The sequence below is a fragment of the Hippocampus guttulatus genome, chromosome 1 (assembly GCF_054856545.1).
Source record: "Hippocampus guttulatus isolate MCC_2025c chromosome 1, RoL_Hgut_1.0, whole genome shotgun sequence".
Lineage (NCBI taxonomy): Eukaryota > Metazoa > Chordata > Actinopteri > Syngnathiformes > Syngnathidae > Hippocampus > Hippocampus guttulatus.
The window spans coordinates 681,152-703,429 of NC_141261.1; the positions used below are offsets into that span (position 1 = coordinate 681,152).

Genomic DNA, 22,278 nt, shown 5'->3' on the forward strand with positions numbered 1-22,278 from the left:
AATAAGGAGCTGAATGACTAATGATGGTGGTGTAGATGTGGCTCCCGCATGGGCACGAGAGCCAGTGGCGTGGGCGGGCGGCCAGGCGCACCTCTGCCCACATCACACTCATCGTGCAAGGAGTTCTCATGGGCCACGAGCCTGCATGCTGCAATCAAAAAAAAAAACAACACCAACTCATTTCTGGGGTTCATTATTTCTGTTTTTGCTTTTTTTTCACGATTGCACTTGGTCAACATCACCTAAGATTTGACAATTGGGAATTAAATGGATATCAGTTTATTATTATTATTATTATTATTATTATTATTATTATTATTATTATCATCATCATTAAACGAGTCACTATTTGAAATTGGAATTCAACATATTTCTAGTTAAGATCTCTTTTTTAATACATTGTCTATTGTCAGCTTCTAAATCAAAACCAAACAATTAAACAGAAGAAAGTGGAAAGGAAAAGGCAATAGGTGAATGATATTCCACTGCCGTTGCGGGGTTGCGGGGGCATCTTATTAAAGCAAATCAGGGTTTAATCATTCATGTAACATTGCGATTTTTTGTCATATGTGAATGCAGTTTAGATAAGATTTCAATTTCAGGAATTTTATCAGCAATATTAAGTCTGGAGTTCATTTTTGTAATTATTCTGCTGTGTTTGTTTTAAATAGTCTAAACACAAACAAATGTAACCTAAATGTGAAGCAAGTGTCAACTAATATTTGACAAAATAAAATAAAGATGGGCTTCATGGGAGTTTGTCATAATTTCCAAATGTGACTTTTATGAGGGGTGCGACCACAATTTGACTACAATCATTTTAATTTAGCCGATTATAAAATTTACACAAAACCCCCCCCCCGGGTTTCTTCCACGTCACCATTAATATGAAACTTAATGGCACGTGTATTTGTTGCAAATGAATATATTTGCAAAATATGAATAAACAGCACGCATATGAATCGTAATTGTCATGGCCCCAATATGTCAGAGTGGCCACAATTTACATCTTATAAATAATTTCGCCTCCTCCTATAATGAAATAAAGCAAATCATTCTCAAAATAAAATGTGTGTTTGAGTAAAGGTTTTTCAGTCTTTGCTCCCGCAAAAGCAGGGATGCATGGAAAACGCAAAGAAATAAATGATATTGTTGCAGAGGTATTACCCTTAAGCCTGCCCCTGATACTAGATTGTACTGCTGAATTGTAATCAGGCATTTGAGCTCAGTGGTGCCGGTGTCAAACGCCGACCAGATGGCATTGCGCCGCAGTGTGACGGAGAACAGAAAGCCGTTCTATCCTATCCTGTAAATCTACAAATTGTGATGTGCGCGCACAGACGGGAAATGCCAAGCAAAGACAATCTACACGGAGCGCATATGGATGGTCGAGTCGTTCCAATCGCGGCGGCACCAGGGGGCAAAGCTTGCACCCAAAGGTCCTCAAACTATTCTTGGAATATGTTTGACTTGAATCAACTTTGGGGCACTTCAATGAATACAATTTAGTTCTGAGGTCATTTTGTGGGTTTGCCAATTGTGTGTGTGTGTGTGTGTGTGTGTGTGTTTTAAACCTAATTCTAAGGCCTACAGAATAAAACAGGGCTAAAAAGCATTGCCAACTATTAACGATCAATGTCTTGTGATGGAAAGTAACAACTTTACATATCAAAATAATCAGGTCGCTTATGATTAAGGTAAAGCCTAAACGTTGCTGGTTACCTTGTTGGAACACTTAACAAATGGAAATATGTGTGTTTGGGTGGGGGAGCGGCGTCACCACCTTTCACAATTCATTACCACAAATTAGGGTTCGATAAAATTGCTATTCAGAGATAATTAGGAGTTCTTTTAGCGACAAGCCACGGGGGTGGGGGGGGGGGGGGGATATCTGGCGCTGCTGCCGGGTCATTGAGCGGGGGGAGGACAAAAACAATGTGACCCAAAGCATCGGCAGTCACACACACGGAGAAAAGGCCGCGCTTGCTCACCTGCTGAGCCGTGGAGACAGTCCCAAACGAAACGAATGATCTTGTGTGCAGCGAGCCTGCACGCAAGCTCGCTGCTAATAAGGTTGTACAAGAAGGTCGTTCTTTCATTAATTAGCGCTTTCCGCAGAGCACACGCTAACTGTCGTCACATTGCAGCGGGAGCGAAATGTCTGCTGAGGTGACAGAATCCGACCGAGAGCAACTAAGAGTGAGAGACTGTGATATTTCCGACAACTCTACGCTTTTATCTTCTAAAGCATTTATTTCACAAACTCATCTTTGCAGCTTTAAGGTGACTAATTCTATCTCTCAAACGTGTGAAATAAGGCGAGTATGTGTGCTTTTTAGTCGTTGAAAAGCAGGTAACAAATACAAAGCGACACGTGATTGTTTGGAGAGAGACCTCACTACAGCTGTGCAGTTTTTAGTTTGGATTACTTTCAAGTGTCTTTGGAGGCCGCCGTCATCCACTTGTTCTCCCTTTGGGCTGTTTGTGCCCTTCGTCCTCCTCATTCACTCCCTGCCTTTCCTCGGGCCACTTTCACGTCGGCTGCCGCCCTGACGCCACCGCAGGGGCCGTGTGAACCGGCCAGTCCGGTCACCTCGCATCAGTGTCGGCCCGGAATGCGCCGTGGCCTTGCCCCGGCCGGGGGATGCCACTCTGGGGGGGGGAGGGGGGGGGCGAGCAGGTGCTCGGTATGGCGTGGGGGATGGATGATGTTGATGTTACATCCCTGCCACCCATTGTGGTCGCGGTGAGGTGGACACAGGGAGCCCGTGGGTGCCCCCCCCCCCCCCCCCCCGCACAGGTCACCGTGCCAGATCAGAATCGCAGGGTGTCTTTGCTCATTAAAAGGCTTCCCGGTGGCTCGCCGACACCACATGACAACCAAGCCTGCTCAATACTCAAAAAGCAGCTGAGGAAAGGTATCTCAAATTTGCTGTCATGTTGGTCCTCTGAACTCCTCGAGGTGTAGGATTTCTTTTTCTCCTCCGTGTGCAATGAAAGAAGTCTCTTACACTGCAAACATCGCACACTCTCTGATCAGCAATTACACACTTTCAAGTTATTAAATACGGTTGGGGACCCTCTGGGGACCACCGCAGCCTCTAAACACATTGCTGTCCACAACATGAAAGAACAAAAAACATTCTTGCACATTATACACGAGTGATAAATGAAAATTGCATATTTCAATGGAGACTACGAATGCCCAACCGCTATCACTGTGTTTATGCGTCCCTTCTTTGTGAGAAAGCTTCTCAATAGAGCAGATTGGAATCGAAAGAGGACATGATCCTTTTCACCATTACCCGCTGCCGCGCCACACCGAGGGTATCTCACAATGCACAATGAGCCACCAGAGAAGACACACCTGGAAAAATGCAATGCCCCGACCTTCACTGGTTACATATTCTTTTTCACAGACGCACGGCGAGGGCACATATTTGACCGACACTTGAAGATGAATTGTACTTAAAGATGCACAGGAGCTGACATGCATGCAGGAGGTGAATGCACCTGCATGAGGGGAAAGGGATCTGTTTGACCTTGATCGCACAAGAGGCTGCGAGCGTGGATAAAGAGGTTGCGTGGGGCACTCCGAAGGGAAGAAATATATAAATAAAGCATCGTATGAATCTCTCGGTGTTGCCTCTCAGGAACTGTGATGTTTATACCGCTTTTTTTCATTCTCTCAGTCTTAATTTTATCCTTTAACGACTGGCTCACCAATCGGTCGAGCATATTAAGAAAGCAAATAAATTGTTTTAAGGAAGGCCATGAATGCCAATTCAACCATTTGAATTATTTGTCTTTCAAAACACTTGGAATTCATATCAAGATTTATTGTTGCACCATAAGATGGAGCTGGAAATCGTCAACAAGGTAATAGTTTATATTTTCTACGATATCCACATCCATTGGAAAAAAACAACAACAATAGCATGATAAAATGACAGACTCCCAAAATACAGCGGATTCAATTTCCCTAAACATTGCCACTCTTTTTTTTTTAATTCGCACTGATTACTTTTTTTTTTTCAAACCGTCAACAATCTCAAGCAACAACTATTGATTTTTTTTGTTATAACGTCCCCCAAAAAATACAAAATGCTCACATTTTTTCTGTATTTAAATTACTCAACAAAAGTTCCAAGCGGCTGAGGCCTCTCCAAAGTTCACGAGCTCGGGCCATCGCGGCCGGGGCATTAAAGCGGGCTCAGGAGGTGGCGTCGAGGGCAGTGACGCGAGGGGAAGTGACAGTTGACAGTTGCCGCGTACCGCATCCGGCTGCCAGTGTCACACCCGGCAGCTGTCAATCACAACGTTCCCGAACACCTCGCTCCCCGACACCAGCGCGGCCGCTGCCAAACATGCCGGGAGTGTTGACATCCATCCACACGCGAGCGCTGGCCCACTCCGACTGCACTCGTTTTGTCAGGATGAGCAATAGGCTTGGGTTGGGGTGGGGTGAGGGTAGTCCAAAGGAGGGAAGCAACCAGCTATTTACATATCACACAGAAAGGGCACAAATAGCCTGCAGGCACTGTACTAATTACTGTACGTTACAAAAAAAAAAAAATCGAAATTGAAAGACTAAAATGGAGTTATCTAAGTATGTGATGAGATGAAAGCAGGTAAGGATAAGCAAAAACTGAGTGGCGGCACCTCAAAAAGAAACGTGCTCAAGGTCAGGAATTGGGCAAATTAAAAAAAAAAAAAAGCTTTCCACCACAAATAGAAAGTCGAAACGGTCCCGCTGCCGTCCGTTGATGGCAGCAGATGGATGACCACCGTCCTAAAGCAAAGCCGTGAAGCACGGACCTCCGGAAGTAGACGTAGACCATATGACGCCGCTCAGACAGGCGGGCGTGCGGGATCTCCTGTAGCCGAATAAGCGAATCAACCTTTATAATTCATTGTGACAAGCTGACAAGGAAAATGAGTGTAAAATTTTATACTTACATGAATTTTTGTGTCACGTCGCCGTCTGTGCGCTTGTTTTTCCGCCCGGCCATAGCCGAGGGCTTCTTTCTCCGTGGGCTCGGCGGACCTCGTTTCCAGGCCTTCAGACACATCGCCCTTCGCCCTAGTGAATTTGCTGATTAATTTTGGATGCGACCCTTAATTAACACCCCAAAGGAAAGTGTAGATTTCCTAGCCTGCGTTTGCTGCGGAACAGACTAACCGAAAGAGTCTGAAGAAGGATGACCTCAGGGAAACAGACGCGCCGATGTCCGAAAATGACATTAAAGGAGCGACATGAAGGCCCAGTGACGCCGGGGCCCGAACCTAAACAAGGGCGATGCCTCGGGAGCTTCTGGGCCTTTTAATCAGCGGCTGCAAACGAGTTCCCTATTAGTCTCATTTCATTTGCTTTAGCCTCGATAAAGAAGCAGAGCTCGCATGATGCCACCCGACGCTTGAAACATGCCGCTCCCGTGCCAGCGCTGGTGACGCCTCCAGCCCACCGTCCTTAATTGGCGCCACTCTCTTACTTCCAGTGAACTTGGCAGATGACGGAAAGAGGCGAAATAAAAATGGGATTGTGCTTGTGTTGTTGTCGTTGGGTTTTTTTCTACCTCATTCCGCCTCTCGTCCCGACATCAGAGCGCATTTCGCTAATTGGGTTGAATGGCACCCATCCCGCCTTGTGACAGCCCGAGCAGGATGCGCGTGAAGCTGCGGGCAGCTTGTAGAGCTCTCACCCGGCTCCGCTGGCTTGAGAGCGACGGAAGCGGGAGTGGGGTCAAAGTCACAGGGGGGGGGGGGGGGACAAAGAACACAGAGGAGATGGCAGCCTCATTTTGTCAAGACCTTGAACAAACAAACTTTGTCTTACTGAGAGTCGGGGTGCCACGTCCACCTAGCGGCAGTAAACACTCATTTGTCATCTTGGACATCTTTGAGAATCCATCCCAGTTCCTCGGTGCTCGCGTTCGAGGGAAAGAGTCAAAAAAGCAGAATTCTGTCGACAAAAGGACAAGAAGCGCAGGTGTAATTGGGACATTTGCGGGGCATCGGGTTTCGGGGGCAGCAGCGTAAACCGAGCCTGTAAGATGAGAGTGTCAGAGTGGCGAGAAAGGAGACCCTCATCACTCTATTTCCAAGTCTCCTTTTCCGTAACTCTTCAGGACGCTCTTTCCCGCCGGCCGCAATGATAGGGCGAGCGTACGGAACAGAATTCAGGATGATATCAATTAACGTGACTAAAAGGGTCTCTTACCGCAGAGTCCAGTTGCACTAAATGATCTCCTCATCTTTTGTTTCCCTCCGCAGGATTCCATTTGCAATCTCGCCATTTTCCAGGCCCAAACAATGCAGCCGTTTGTTGCCAAAAGCCCGCATGGCCCTGCGAGAATCTTTTCCATCAGGAGTCAGGACGGCACGCAAGCGGGACGTAATGGATTCATCCCGCTAGCCCGCCCTTCTACCCGTGTCTCGTTCTCAGCTAGACAAGCGTGATTTGGATCCAATTTGTTGCTCTTGAGCGGCAAAGGCGAGTTGCCCGGTCAACAAAGGAAGCTTCTCATATTACAGACATACAGGTGCATCACATTGCATGCAAACCTGTCGAGAGGTGTCAAATCACTCAACACTTTCCCACAATTCCTTCGCTCGGCATTCCCATCGGCCGGTCTCACGAGAGTTACTCGGGAGCAGCTATTTTGTTTCTTCGGAATGCTTCAAGCTACCTTTGTTGGAGGAACGGCCATCACCAAGCGTGGGAGAAATCACCACCGGTGAAGCAGAGATGAACGAAATGATCGAGCCGGACCTGGTTGGTTTAAACCCGCACTGCGAATCTCGATGAACGTCTCGCACGTCATCCGTCCGCCGCCGAAGCACGGAATTGTTTACCCTCCGCCTTGTAATCACGCCGGCCCCGCTGACAGGCTGCCATTAGCCCCGACAGCAGGCCGGCTGCAATTTAGCCGCGAAAAAGGAAATATATGTATGAAAGGCAAAGTGGCAGGGCCTCTGCGATGCCTTATTGATGGCGCGTCAGCCATGTTATCTTTAGGCCCAATTTGTTTTGGAGAACTGTGATTTACATTTCACTGGGATTACACCTTTTAATGCTGCCCCAGAAGTGGGCAGCGGCTGAAAAGAGGTGGCGACGGGGGTGATGGGATGAAGGGTGGAGGTGCCCGTGGGGGGTTTCAACGACGCATTTCCAGGTCCTCAAGTGGAGAGGATTACAATTACAATTAAAAAATCAAAGGCCCCCGCACGCCCATCAAACAACTGTCTGTTGCTGCCAAGTGGCCGCAGATGTAAAACCGCTCTGCGGCTAATTGTTCTTTATTATCGTTTGTCGGGGATGTTTTTCCATAAGTGTTATTACAGCTAAGGTCCGAATGGCATACTTAATGGCCGCAGGTTAATAAAAATGCACGCGTCAAAACATCAGCAGCGGCGCCAGTACAAATATGCACAATGAGCAGTCGTCTGGCCTATGACAGCAACTCAAAAGAAACATTCATATTTTGTGAAAGACTTTGGCATAATTTGAGACCTTGGTGAACGGCAATATATGTTTGTCGTTTTTTTCGTCGCGTTTGAGTCGGCCTCAACCGTGAGGAAAAAGAATGACATTCGCCATTTACGTCATCTCGCTGAGAAGTTAAGGTGAAGGTAAAAATTAAGTCGACACTTGAAACATATAAGCACGAGAGAGCGAACCTCGCCTGTGGTGATACTGTCGATGCAAAGTCCAAACTAATCGTCAGTCAAACCCAAAACAGATCGTGTTTGACATTTGTGGTCCCACTCTAAAATACTTATTTCGGATTTGTACTACTTATTTATATCGGCCTGGCTTTGTTGCTGCCGAGGGACCAATGAACTGGAAATGACATCCAATTTTCTTTTTTGGGCCCTGCAACAATTTTGGCATATGCTGCAAGGTTATTTCAGTTTAGAACAGCAATTTAAAAAAGTCTGAAACCAATGAGGTAACCCAAGGCTGATTCCTACGGTGGTGTCAGACCTACACTAAATGGGTCATTTAACAAACCGGTCATTGCCGTTGCATCGGACCTCTTTTTGCACATGAGGTCAGCCCACTCGTGGCATCGCAACCGTATGCATTCATTCCATCATTCCGATCACAACACTGCACCGATTACTTTTGTTTATTTATCTTCCCAGAGTCGGAGGAATTAAGTCAAACACGCTGAGCGGCACTGTATGCGTAGCTGAAAAGTCGATTTCCTGTGATTGGACACATTTGCTTATTCTGAAGAGGCAAATTGAAACGAAAATGACACTTAAACGTCACACGGGTTAATCCACATTCAGAAGGAGTGTCGTCACTAGCGTATATCAAACGAGTGCATCCTGAACATGGACTCCAGCAGCCCGCAGGCTTGTGACGGACAAAGGCCCATTGGAATTGTAAACATTTGGTTGATGGAGGTAAGAGAATGAAAGAAGACTGCTCTTGTGTAACTGAAGGAAAAACAAAACAAAACATAACTCTGCTTTCAGTCATTCCTTGTGCGATCGAAGCATGCAGTTCCTCAGGAGGGCTGACACAACGCCATTTCTGTTCATCCTCTCCAGCAATCTATGACATCATCACAAGTGAGCCATGTTATATCGGTAGAATTCTCGCTCAGCAGGGTGCAAGCCTCTCATATAATAGCAGCTCAACAAGCAGGTGACATAGAAGAAGTCAACTCGTTCACCTGGTTGGCAGCCTTTGTGCAAAAATGCGTTTTGTTACCCGAAACGCATGCTCACTTTTTGCCATTTAATGAAGAGTTGAAAAAAAATCAACGTACTCAGACACAAGTAAACAGCAAGGGACTATGTCCCTGTACCTGCCCGGGACGCCTCCCATATGGGCCTGCCATGTGATAAAGGCGGGAGGATCAGTTCCATACAGATGTTCACCGCTATCTCAGCAGCAGCTGAGTCCATCTGTCTTTACAGAGAGCGACTTAGCACGTTGCCATAGCAGGCATATGGACTTTACACAAAAGGTTACTTCTCATCAATTAGGCTGAATGGCAAGCTGTTGACGACAGGCCTTTCTCTCTCTCGCTCTCTGTCATTCTCAACCATACACACAACATTAAGTACCGGTACGTTCAAATGAGTTCCAATACAAGAGCTGGTTTCCGCAATTTGTTTTTACCAGACAATGCTCAGTTATTATTCGTACAGTCATCCATGCGTTTTATATTCTTAAACCATTCGCATCACTGAGGGTCACAGCAAAGAGTGTCAACCTATCGCGGTTGCTTTATGGTGAGTTGTGGGGCAAGGCATGCGAATCTAGACTAATCACCTGTTCATTGATCCTACCATACAAGACAGGCCGCTAGGAAAAAGCACATGGAAAACACGCAAACTCCACACCGAAAGCCCCTGGCCTCTAATGCAAAGCAGATTTCAACTTGGCACTTTTTAATGTATAGCAGCAGAGCTTTGGTGGCCTGCCCACAATAGTTAGTTAGTTAGTTAGTTAGTTAGTTAGTTAGTTAGTTAGTTAGTTGGTTAGTTAGTTAGTTAGTTAGTTAGTTAGTTAGTTAGTTAGTTTGTTTGTTGGTTAGTTAGTTAGTTTGTTAGTTAGTTAGGTAGGTAGTTAGTTGGTTGGTTGGTTGGTTGGTTGGTTGGCTGGTTAGTTAGTTAGTTAGTTGTTTAGTTAGTTGTAATTAAAGTTTTGGCTTGAGTGCATTGTTACACTGTTATATATAAAATATCTGGAACAACTCCCAGGAAACATCAGATCTGCTGAGAGTCTAAATTCTTTTAAATCAAGTTTGAATCCTCACCCGTTTACTGCTGCCTTTGAGCAAAAGCATTTTTACTCATCAAATTGTACTCAAAATCTGTACTGTAACCTTTATTGTAATGCTTTTTTTAAATTTTATTTGATGCAGTTTTTGATCATATTGTGTATGTTTCTTTGAAATGATTTCATTGTGATTTAGTTTTCCTTTTTTCATTGTACTGTATATTATTTATGTGTGAACCACCTTGAGTTGCCTCGTTGCTGAAATGTGCAACAAAAATAAACTTGCCTTGCCTTGTTCGATTATAATCCAAGTCTTTAATATAACAATTGCAGGGATGTCATCGCTGTCTCTTTAATATCACCAAATCTACTTTTTAATTCTAATTCTAAATCTCTTCACGTGAATTGTTTCAAACGTGTGTCGCTTGCGCAGCCGCGCCACATTTTAGAAAAACAAGATTATGCTGACATCTAGTGGACACTTAGCTCACGACGCATATCGTCAGCTCCGTACTTTAAAAACAAGGGAATAAAACATCCGAATGGTTTTCATAAGCCCGTTTCCGCATAAGCTACACCATTTTGACCAGCAGTGATTAATCAAACAAGAATAATTTGTTGTAAACACAGGGGCGAGGGGCCTGCAATCAGAGCCGCTCGAAGCCGGTAAAGTTCCGCCTCCTCCTTCAGCAAGCGTTGGACTGATTGAGGCTTTGTAACGCAGATCAGCGTCGGGGATTGTTCAAAGGCTGGCGCTGGCTATTTAGGGTTACTTGCCGTCTTTCATGTGCTCCCCCTTTTATCCCGAAACAAGTAGTCAAGGCGTCCCAGATGCACCGGACCCTTGGGAAAACCGAACACTAGAGAACTGAAGTGGCATGTCCGCATCCATATTCATGCAAAGATCAAATGCGGTTGGTTCACCGAGTCCCCCGATGGCCAACCTGGCCGAGTGACATCATATGCAGGGATTGCCGACGCATGGCCAGCCCAAGAAAAGTGAAGGAAATATTTCAAGTTTTGTCACGTGAAAATGAAATGGAAATGTCATCGAATATCGTGAGCCGGTCTGTACTTCAACTTCAAGCTGATATCTTTGCGCAACGACGCCTCTTGTATGTGAAGACAATAATGGAAACGTTGTACTTTTAATTTACGTTTGATGATAAATGATCAAAACATTTTTTGTTTGTTTGTTTTTTGTATAGCCACAGACAAGGGTAAAAGTTTGTTTTGTTTTGGGGGTTTTTGCAGTCAGTTACCGGCAGCGGACTGTATGTCCACACTACACTGGCATTTTGGCCATTATTAGCAATTTACAGTAGTGACTTTTCAGTGTGATACCATTGTTGAGATATAAAATTTTGCGAGGATTTTAGCACGTTAGATGACATTTTTAAACTTCTGGAAGTCTTACTGGTCGAGCTCAAGCATTTCAAAATAATAATTTGGGCTGGATCGTTGCAATATAGGTTGTGATAGCGTTCCACAACGTTACGATACACAAAAGGCATCGCAAAGTGTCAACATCGGACAAATCCCCATTCCAAAGAAGTTGGGACGTTGCGTAAAATGTAAAAAGCATCATTTTACATTGAGTGAATATTTGAAAAGTATCGACTGGTCTCTGGTCTCTGATTTAAACCAATCAGAGGCCAAATAAGGCCACAAGGCCAAAATGACACAAAAGCAGCAGCAAGCTTTTCCCCAAAATGATGCTCTCCACATGTAGAAATAACATAAGAAGAATCGGCATCGTTTGAAACCTCAAATGGGAATAAATGCATGTGCATGACAAGCACTTGTTTTTTGCCTTATTCGAACCAGTGATAGCCCAACGTAATCACGCGCCACAATTAGCCACCTTCACTCGGAGGTTTCTGTACACAGCGCGGCACCCCGTCTGCTCGCCAAGTAATTAGCTTGGAAAGAAAGCAGCACCTCAGTGATTGAGCCACCTTTTCCACATATCATAATGGCCCGCAATTTTCATCAGCCTGATTTTTTTCCTTTTTTTCCTCCGGCAACACACAGAACAATCGGCCTTCATCCCCACCCCTCAAATACAAGCGACCCTCCTGGTTTGTAGGCAGTAATCAAGACGTGCCCTTGTTAGAAATAGTATCACTTTTCAGTCCATTTTGCGGTTGAGCCGTTAGCAAAAGGTGGAATGCGAATGAAACACATTACAAGGGCTTTTGCTCTGAATCGCAACGGTGCACCCGTTATGTATGTTGAGAGTTGTCTTTTGCTGGTGACGTAGATGGTCGAGTGGTACAAATCTCGTGACGGCGTTGTCGCACAGCGCTTGTCACGCATGCACGGCCCTTCCTTTTTAGGCATTGGCACAGAAATCAAATAAAATGTCGTCGAGGGGCGTCGTTGCAAAATGACTGCGTTTTCAGCTTCCGAAACACTGTTACCATTGAAGATATCACCTATAGATGTTATATGTTTAGCTTAAAACTTTGTATCATAGACAGGTCGACTTTGACTATTAGGTCTCTGTCCTGAACATCCGCTACTTAAAACAAAGAATGTAGTGTGAAGCTGGGGTCCTATTTCCCCTTGAGTGAGTAACAGCCCCCCCCAAGTGTTTTCTTTTGCGTCTCCCACCTTGGGAAAGTCCCCGAAGGCTGTCAAGTGCCTTCGAAGAGGAACCCTAATCTCAAGATTTGCGGACCAGCAGATATGGTCTGTACTTTGTCAAAATGCCAAAATCGAACTTTGCTTGACTTTCTTTGTTTCAGATTTTTACATGAGGGGAAGGACTGCCCGCCCCTAATTAATATAATTAACATACTATGCCTATATGTACGCGTGACTGTAGTTGCTCGGGGCTTCCTGATGAAATCTGAGACTCACGGGAGCCCGAATCGATTCGTGTTGTGCCCTGAACGTTCAGTAAAACATCTTGCAAGAACTTCTCCATTTCCAGCCTCTGACTTTTGCACATCAACTCAGCCCGAATCAAACGAACGCGCGGGAAGTGGAGAACGGTCAAGGGATCCCGCCGTGTCGACAACAACGCGCTTCCCCCTGTTTGATCATCCTCCAACACCATGAAGACCGACAGCCAAGACATGATGAATTTCCTTTTCGTTGGTGTTGAATATAAAGACGCGGTTCGTTTGCAGCTTTGAGTTCGCTCTCTTCTTTGACAACATGATGCGCTCATCGGCGGCGTGACCGCTCCTCGCGCTAGCGGCCGAGTGAGCCGCCTGTTAATGGCAAATATCCGACATTGGGTGTTTCTTTGAGCCGTTCTTATGAGATACGTTTGAGGTAGAACTCCATTCAGCCTCGCCGTTTGCATATTTCTGCTCGCCCCGAACCAATCAATGATCCGCTGTCTAGTCCAGGTAGAATCCAAGTCGCGCGTTGGCTTCCAACAACATTGGGTGCCCGATGATCAACAAACCACTGTAGCTGTTGATGCATCGTTACCCCTAACGGCTCCTTTGCTATTTCGGCATAATTTGGGTTCTCAAACATGTTCATGAACCCTGCTATGAGAGCACGAGGATGGAGACGTGCAAAATGTGCAGACAGTACGCCCGCCTTCTTCTTCTTCTTCTTCTTCTTCTTCAGTTCTAATACATAGGACACATTTGGAAGCTTCTCTTGACAGAAATCTTATTGAGAAAATATACAGGTGGAAAATATGAACTCGATAAAATCTTATTTTTAGATGTGCGGCTTTAAGAACACAACGTGGTGTTCCTTTTGGAACCTGGCGACATACTCATCGATACATGTTTCTTCCTCAATCAATCAATCAGTGTTGGACCGGATAGCATAATTTCCTCAGGATTTCGATTATTCTAACAAAGACATTTTAGATAATACCGTGTCAGCCACGGAGCAAATAGGGATACATTATGTATTTTGGACACGTTTGCGTCTTCTGCGTGTTTACTCGGCGCCTCAGCCTCCTCCCACCTCTGGCTAATTCTCACCTTGCCGATGAATTCCGAGGCTGGCCGACAAAGCACATAAGCCCGAGAATCTGCAGGAGGTGCTGTAAGGCAACCTGACCGGCTCACTCAGCGAGTATGAAAGCAACATTTGATGTTAAAGCAACACTGAGATGCAGGAAATGAGGAATTTTCGTGTCACATAATTGAACTGCTGGTGACGAAAAGGTGAAGCGCTTTAGAGGACAAACAAGGGCGCTTCTTAACTGGAACCTAAACATTTACACTGATTAAGGCAAAGACTGTCGGTTTTTGTCGATCGAGAACGTTTTTTAAATTTTTTATTTTTTTTAATCTGTCATCAGGAAGTTCCGATTCTGTTTGGTGCGCCTCCGTTGGAGAACGCCGTCTGCATCGCAAGCCTCGTCGCCGAGCTGTTTGCTCGGGAATCTGGGCTCGAAAATTGTATTCCATCGACCACGCTTTCTATCGACACACAATTATCTGGGTTAATCATGTGGAACTGTGGCCAATTCACCTGGGGCTCGGGAACTAATGGCATTGGCATCCGGCCCCGCTTTCGTGGAAAGCCACCTGCAGCAGGAAGACAGAGATTTCCAAAGAAAATGTGGTCTTATTTCATCGTCCTTGACGCTTCGTCATCATCCAACCCCTCCTCCTGGCTCTCTCTTGCTGCCGACTTATTCTCCCTCCTCCTACTCCTCCCGTTCGCCTTCAAACCTGTTAATCCTACCGGTTTCCCATCCGCGTTCCTCCTTCTGGCGCTTTTCTCACGTCTTCGGAGACATGACGCCCGACCTCCACCATAACAAAGTCAAAAAACACTCACACCTCATCTATAAAAATTCCGGGCTCGCCATCTGCGTCACACCTGCGAAGGTGAAAACGTCATCTCGCAAAAACAATTTGAAGACTTCTCTTCCGTGTCTTGGATTCTCGCTGCATAATCAAGAAGGTGATTGAGAGCAGTCGGACGAGTGTCGATGCGCACGCTCTCGTCAATGCTTCTCTTTGTCTTCCCAACACCGACGCAGACTCGATCCCGCCACTTTAGAGGACACCGGGGCCTATAATTAGACATCAATATCAACACATGTTTTCCAATCACAGATGTCAGCCATGTGTGAAATGGCTGTCACACCGTTGGAGGTCTCATTATTTGGCCGCCGGTCACGGAATCTTTGTAATGTACTTCCTTCTCCTCCGAGGATCTCAAAATATGACGATCGGTGTGCAAGTCTCACACCTTCGGACCGTGCAAGATGAGTTGCTCTCTTTTTTTTCTTCTTCATGCCTGCGTGACAGCCGAGACTGTTAATGTTTTGAATCCTAAGCTGCAAAGTTGAAGTCAAGTTTTGTTCCGTTGCATTTGAAAAGATCCCCCGAAAACTCTACAGGTGTAATGTACAGTACTGAGCCAAACGGTATTGCTTTTTTGGGGAATGGGGGGTTATTGTAACCATGGCAACCAGTCCACGGTACCCCCTGATGTCAAACAAGCCGATGCTTGTTGACATGAGCCAGGCAGTTGTACATGAAGGTTGCACTTTTAAATGAAAATGTCTGCAATCGGACGACACATTTGCATGTGCACAAAACAGATTGGGGGAGCTAATTAAAAAACACTCAACAAAATAATCAAATTTAAAGCTTACGGTTGCATGGTGCGCCGACGCACACAAACAAAAAAGGGCTCGGTTCATCGCCGCGGCGTCTGACATGGTTTAACATTCTCACGGGAGTCGCAAAACGCCCCGGAAGGCTCGGTGTAAGCTCCCCTTCTTTTACTTCCTAATAGGAGATAATGCAAGTGTGAAGCCCAACGAATCGATATGCAACAGCGGCTTTAGTTTGATAATTAATACCAATGTTAAAAATAGATTTGAGATTTGGCGGGGCGGGCCCGATGCGATGGTAGTCTAATTCTCCTTTCATTGGCACCAATTCTTTCTACTAAAGCCTGTTAGCTCACGAAGACCTGGCGTGAGATCCAATGACATCCTGACATCTGCACTCTATCCCTGCCAAATTAGTCTTGACACAAATTTGAATGAAAAAGAATAATAATAATAAGAGTATAGCAATGTGGAAGGGATGGCGGCTGGGTGTGGGCGGTTTGGTATGTTTTATTTATGTTTGCAACATTTCGGGTGCGAAAAGTCGCTCTGTTTCCATTGCACCTTCTGAACTGAAATAGATCATTTGCAGGAGGCAGAGAAGTGAGTGGCTCCTGCCCATCTCAACTGAAATAATGACAAAATTGTGTCTTTGATAATGTACCAAAGATTTTTTTTTCATGATTGATGTCTTTGGGGTAAAAAAATATTCTCAGTGAATCCAGCAGAATTTGTGGGTGAGGGGGTCAAATGAAGTGGATATCGAAAATCGCACAGAGAACCAAGCAAGACTGCCACTATCAAAAGAGCGCATTGAGGATTTCCCATGAATCTGAACCACGGAAAAAATAAACGATTAGCCGGTCCCTCGATGATCATGTAGACCAACGGTGCCCAAGTCCAGTACTCGAGAGCCCCTATCCAGCCTGTTTTAGATGTGGCCCTCAAAAAGAAAAACACTCCTGGTGCAAATCAATCCATCATCAAGCTTTGCAGAAGCCTGATAACAAATGTGATCATTTGAATCAGTTGTGTTGGAGGAGGGAGACATCTAAAAGAGGCTGGATAGGGGCTCTTGAGGGCCCGACTTGGCCAGCCTTGATGTAGACTATTTCGAAATGTTCACCACATACAGTATATTTTTGAATTCATTTTTAAATTTCACTGCTGAAATGTAAATTACGGTCAGGGATGGGTCTCACTTCCAGCTTACCTCACATAACATCTTCTTTTGTACTGATACTTCACACTTTCAATCTAGGAAAAATGGGGGAAACAAGTAAATATGAATATAAATGATAAAATATGAAGAAAAAAAACATTATTAAAGGTGAATTTATATGGCTGTAGAGAAGAAAACTACAATTATGTTTCATGCCATTCCCACTATTTTCTCAATTGTTCTGCCTCAGTCAAATTTTGCCACATGGGACGTCACGGTGAAATATCCGAGAGTCGGGCAAAACCGGATCGCCACAACTAAACATGCCATTGTTGTCACAAACCCGCAACCTGGCTCATTACGCTAAGCATTTCCAGAGCAGCCTTGCAAATCATTACTTCTGTTTGTCGGACAGCGCGGGGAAAGCACTCGCAGATAAAAGAAACTTCCACATACTCTTCCCCCATCGCAATTTTCTATTTCCACCATTACGGAAAGCTAATGGGCAAGTGGAGTCATCCGGGTACGAATGGGACCAAAGCAAGACGAGAGGTCACGAATCTCATCTGTCATTTTGACAACATGTAATTCAGCTCATATCTACGGTGCACTACGTGTTCATTTGATCTGCCTTCACCTAATCATCTCTTGACTTTCTATTGTTTGAATCATGCGCAGCCAAGCATCACTCTGGCCTCATACGGATGGAAAAGGTCTGGCGAGGACAGCCGTGAACAGGCTGATTGAGTCGGAGCCTCAGTCTGAGGTCGAAGAGGAGGTGAGAAGGTCTTCCATGGGCTGGCCAGGCTAATTCTTCTACTTGGTCGAACAAAGTCCTGAATAATTGTGGCCCCTGGGTTGGCCTGCGGGGAGCAGAGGAGAGGATCTCAGAGCAGCTTGGCTTTTCTATCCATCCATTCTCTGCGTTGCTTATCCGATTGGGTCTTGGGGTGAGCTGGAACCTTTCCCGGATATGTTATATTAAATGTACACCAAGTAAGTCAGTACATTTTGTTTAAGTGCCACTTCTTGCGGAGGGCTCATATTGCTTTTAACAAACACTTACATATATTTTATGGATCACATAAAGCTAACAGGGTGGCCCGGTGGATGAGTGGTTAGCCCATTGATGTCACAATGCAGAGGTACCGGGTTCCATTCCAGCTCCGGCCTTCCTGTGTGGAGTTTGCCTGTTCTCCCTGTGCCTGTGTGAATTTTCTCCGGGTACTCCGGTTTCCTAATAATAAAACTTATCAGCAAGTTGACCATTCCTGTAGCGCCAACATAAAGTCAAACTTTTAAATTAGAATAATGTATCTTAAAATGTTTTCATATACAAATCTTTTTGAAATGTTGTGACAACTTTAAGAGCCACAAGAGGATGAAACCTGAGGATCACCAATGCGTGCAATATGTGTTCAGGACATTGAAAAAAAATAGCATCTTGATAATTTGATGCTTAATATCAAATTAAGAAAAGTCATAAAATATGGAGTTTAAAAAAAAACACTATTATTTCATCCATCCATCCATTTTTCCGATCCACTTATCCTCACAAGGGTCGCGGGGGGTGCTGTGGCCTATCCCGGCCGTCTTCAGGCGGTAGGCGGGGGACACCCTGAACCGGTTGCCAGACAATCCAAGGGCACACAGAGACGAACAACCATCCGTGCTCACACTCACACCTAGGGACAATTTTGAGTGTTCAATCAGCCTGCCATGCATGTTTTTGGAATGTGGGAGGAAACCGGAGTACCCGTAGAAAACCCACGCAGGCCCAGCGCGAACATGCAAACTCCACACAGGGAGGCCGGAGCTGGAATTGAACCCAGTACCTCTGTGAGGTCAACGCGCTAACCACTGCACCACCGGGCCGCCCCAACTATTATTTTTGGAATAATAAACATTGAATTGGGTCAAATTGACCCCAAGGATAATAGGAGAGTTAAAATAACCACAGTTTAATCTTAGTCTGCTATCTTAATGCTAATATCAAATGGCTTCAAGTTGAGGTGCTTTAAATCTTGAAACTACGGACTGAAAACAGTACAGCAACATGTACACTGACAATACAATAGTACAGTACTCGCATGCATATATTGTTTATGCTTTGCATAGAACAACCAATATTACTGCTGTAGACCCAATGATGAGCAAAACAGAAATTCAATGAACAGTATAGCTGTCAGTCGGTCTATTGCTACCCTCGGCTGGCGAAGGTCGGCACACCAGAAGGAGCGGCATTCAATTGATATATTGTGAAGCACAACAATTTGTTTTGTTTTTCCGGAATGGAATCTATTTAACAAAATGTTCTATTATTCAAGTTAGGATTTAGCACCATACTTGTATTGAATTTTATAACTGTGGTTGCTTTTGTCTAGCGCATATTTAAGTCATCATGCTGCCACTCAACAAATTACAAGTTGAGACACCATTTATATTATTGAAACCATAAAGCGGATGGCTTTGGTGAGCTGTAAGCGTGTGAGGGTCGCTCAGGTGTAATGGCAGTCACCTAATTTACACGCGAGATTAAAAGCAAAAAAATGAAGGGATACATCTTGAATCTAAAAAGCACCGTGTTTTTCTGTTTCCAATTGTATCAGTTTGTCTTGTGCGATCGCCCTCATTAATTTGACCTGATTACGACAAACTGTGGATGCAGCCTTCCTGTCTGGAAGGTGAATAAAAAAATGAAACATAATAATTGTCACTTATGCCGGTCGACTCCACATTTGAACTCGGACGCCGGTCAGAAATGTTATGACGTAGCAACACTTCCCTCTAGCGGCCGCTGCATGAAGTAACCTTGCTGTCAGGAAATGGATTGTGACAGTCTCATTTATTATCTCCCTCCATCCCTGTGACCCAAACATCCTTCTCATGTCCGAATCGAGTGCACATTCAAGCTTGACAACCATCTTTTCAGCACGTCTGTCTTATCTAATCGATCAATTATAATGTAGGAAGAGTAGGTCGATTCATTAGATTAAGAAAAATGCATAGATTTAAACTACAAATTAAGTATTCCAATATTGCTCACTGATGGATATCAGAAGGATCCTCTGGTTTATTTTACACTCAGTGAGAGAGGGATGATGTGTGTATTTGGTGACATGTTATTGGCACGACCTTTTGCCATCAAATGGAGAAACACTGTACTCTAGTGTGCCTTTTTATATGTGTCTTTTTGATTCATACGATGACAGGCAGCAAAAAGAGATATTAAGAGTCACAGGTCAGTTTGGAGCTCCGGAGGATGTGGGGCTTCGTGTGTGCGATGCGGTTCCAAAGAGCGAACGCCCTGTGCAATCATGAGGAAGAGAAGGCCAGACAGCAGGCTGAAGAAGGAAGCCACGGGAGCCAGCTGGAACGACGGTCCGTGCTGGATGCTCAGGTGGAAGGATTTGCAGCCGCTCACTTGCTGACCTCGGGCAAACTCCTCCAGTGTGTCCAACACGTGGACCCACATCACATACATGAGCACCACGGCGAGCAGACACAAACCTGCCGCACACAAGGACGGATGAAACCGGGTGGGTGACGCATAAATAGTATTTGTCTTTTTTTTCTGGGCCGAATCGAGTTTTTGACAAAAGCTCCAAGCAAGAGCGTGACATCTGCATGAGCGCACATTTAACTCATTCAGTACCAGCCAATTCTAGATCAAGTTTGAAAAGACGTTTAAAAACGTCATTGGGAGTGAATGAGTTAAGATTTGACCTTAAGCCGATTGTGTTTTCACTCATTTAAAACATCCACCCATCCATTTTCTGAACCGCTTGATCCTCACTAGGGTCGCGGGGGGGTGCCGGAGCCTATCCCAGCCGTCTTTAGGCAGTAGGCGGGAGGCACCCTGAACCGGTTGCCAGCCAATCGCAGGGCACACAGAGACGAACAACCATGCGCGCTCACACTCACACTCACACCTAGGGACAATTTAGTGTGTTCAATCAGCCTGCCATGCATGTTTTTGGAACGTGGGAGGAAACCGCAGCAACCTGGAGAAAACCCACGCAGGCCTGGGGAGAACAGGCAAACTCCACACAGGGAGGCCGGAGCTGGAATTCAACCCGGTACCTCTGCTCATTCAAAACAGATTTTCAAATAAATAAATGAGGCACGGTGATCTGCTGGTTAGCACGTCTGCCTCACAGCGCAGAGGTGCAGGGTTCGGCCTTCCTGTGTGGAGTTTGCATGTTTGCCTCGTGCCTGCATGGGTTTTCTCCGGGTACTCCGGTTTCCTCCCGCATTCCAAACATGCATGGCATGGCAAAGCCACTTTGGTATGTGGAGGAAGAAGTCACACTGTTTTTTAGCGTTTTTTCTTGGGCGGGGTAGGGGCGGGGTGGAGCTTTGTACCTACCCCCACAAATCAAAAGAACTCCACCCACTTTGTAGAATTTGTGCTTGGAGAGAGCGGCAGTACAGATGACAGCGAGCCCACCGGTGGTCACAGTGGCCACACCCGTGATGAGGAAGATGCTCCAAAACGTTCTGAAAACTGAGAAAGTGGCAATGAGGTACGCCGAAGACATACTGGTATGTGAAGGATGACGTGTCCCACCAATGGCGCTGTGGTGCTCGTAGGGTTCAGCAGCAGGGGAGTCCGGTGATTGCACCCAAAACGGGTTCTTCGCCGGAAATGGGAAGAGGAACGCTGCCTGGCACACTTTTATGTGTGGCGCTTTTACTGAAGGGTAAAAAGCATTGTTGTGACCATTGTTGAGAAAGCAGAGTTCAAATCATGCTACGTGTGTGTGAAATGATCTTACAGATCCAAAGATCCCAAAGAGAGTATTTAGGAGATGTTGCTGGGAAGGAGCATCGCCAGAACAGCCCCTCGTGGAAGAGCATGCTGTCCGCCCCCTTGCGTCATAACACCACCGGTTAATTATTAGTGCAATGCATGGATATTTCAGTACGGCAGGGCTGTGCAAACTTTTTCCTCCGAAGCCGCATACATTTCCTGTTCTCTCTCGTGCCAACACGGAGACGCTGATGCATGCTTTTATTGCGAGTCCCATTGGCTATACACTACTTGCTCTCTGGTGTCATGCAAAGCAGTATTTCAGGTTTAAAACTTTTACAAAATCTGCATCACGTGTCTTCACAAACACCAGGGGGCGGCCCACATTACACCGCTTTTAGAAACCCTGAATTGGCTCCGTGTGTGATTGAGGGTCCATTCTATTTTTCTTCGTTTAAATGGTTGATGTGTTTTCATGGTCTTGGTCCTTCTCATCTTTCAGAACTGCTTGAGTATTATGAACTCTTGCGTTCCCCTCTACTCCTCTGGCAGAGGGCCCCTAGTCATTCCCAGAATAAGGAAAAAAAACATGACGTCATGATAAAAAAAACACGTCTTGATATAACAACTAGATCAACATATTAATTGGTTTAGCAGCACACGTGCACATAGGACGCAGCAAGGACACTAAATCATTTTTTTTTGCATCTTGAATGAATCTTTTTACCACCGTTTTAACTTGAAATGCTGAATAAGCGCCTACAAAGTACCGTATGCTACCTCTGTCTCTCTTGAGCCACTTCCTGGACGGCAGAGCTCAGCCGAACCCAGCAGCCAGTAGTCAGTCGTGCAGGAAAACAGAGTGGACAGAAGGCCCAGTGCCACAGAGAACAAAGCAAAGAAGAGAAGCGCGCTTAAGCGCTCATCTGGGCTCAGGTGGAAACCCTTCGACATGCTGACGGCCAGCTCCATATGTTCCCAGCGTTGGAGCGTGGCTACGTGACTTCCCTGCCAGTTCAAGGATGAAAATAAACACTTGCATCATGTGTCAGGAAGGAGGGGAGCAG

The 22,278-nt window shown here is 45.4% G+C and overlaps 1 protein-coding gene across 1 annotated transcript; it reads right to left on the reverse strand.

Annotated features, from left to right (window-relative positions):
• Positions 1–19,309: 19,309 nt before the first annotated feature.
• LOC147209927 (transmembrane protein 182-like) lies at positions 19,310–22,183 on the reverse strand. Its single transcript, XM_086117721.1, has 5 exons — positions 21,992–22,183; positions 21,237–21,330; positions 21,029–21,154; positions 20,828–20,965; positions 19,310–19,968 (listed from the first exon to the last, which is right to left on the reverse strand). The coding sequence occupies exons 1-5, from the start codon at positions 22,181–22,183 to the stop codon at positions 19,694–19,696; spliced, it is 825 nt and encodes a 274-aa protein (XP_085973847.1). The 3' UTR covers positions 19,310–19,693.
• Between the last annotated feature and the right edge of the window lie 95 nt (positions 22,184–22,278).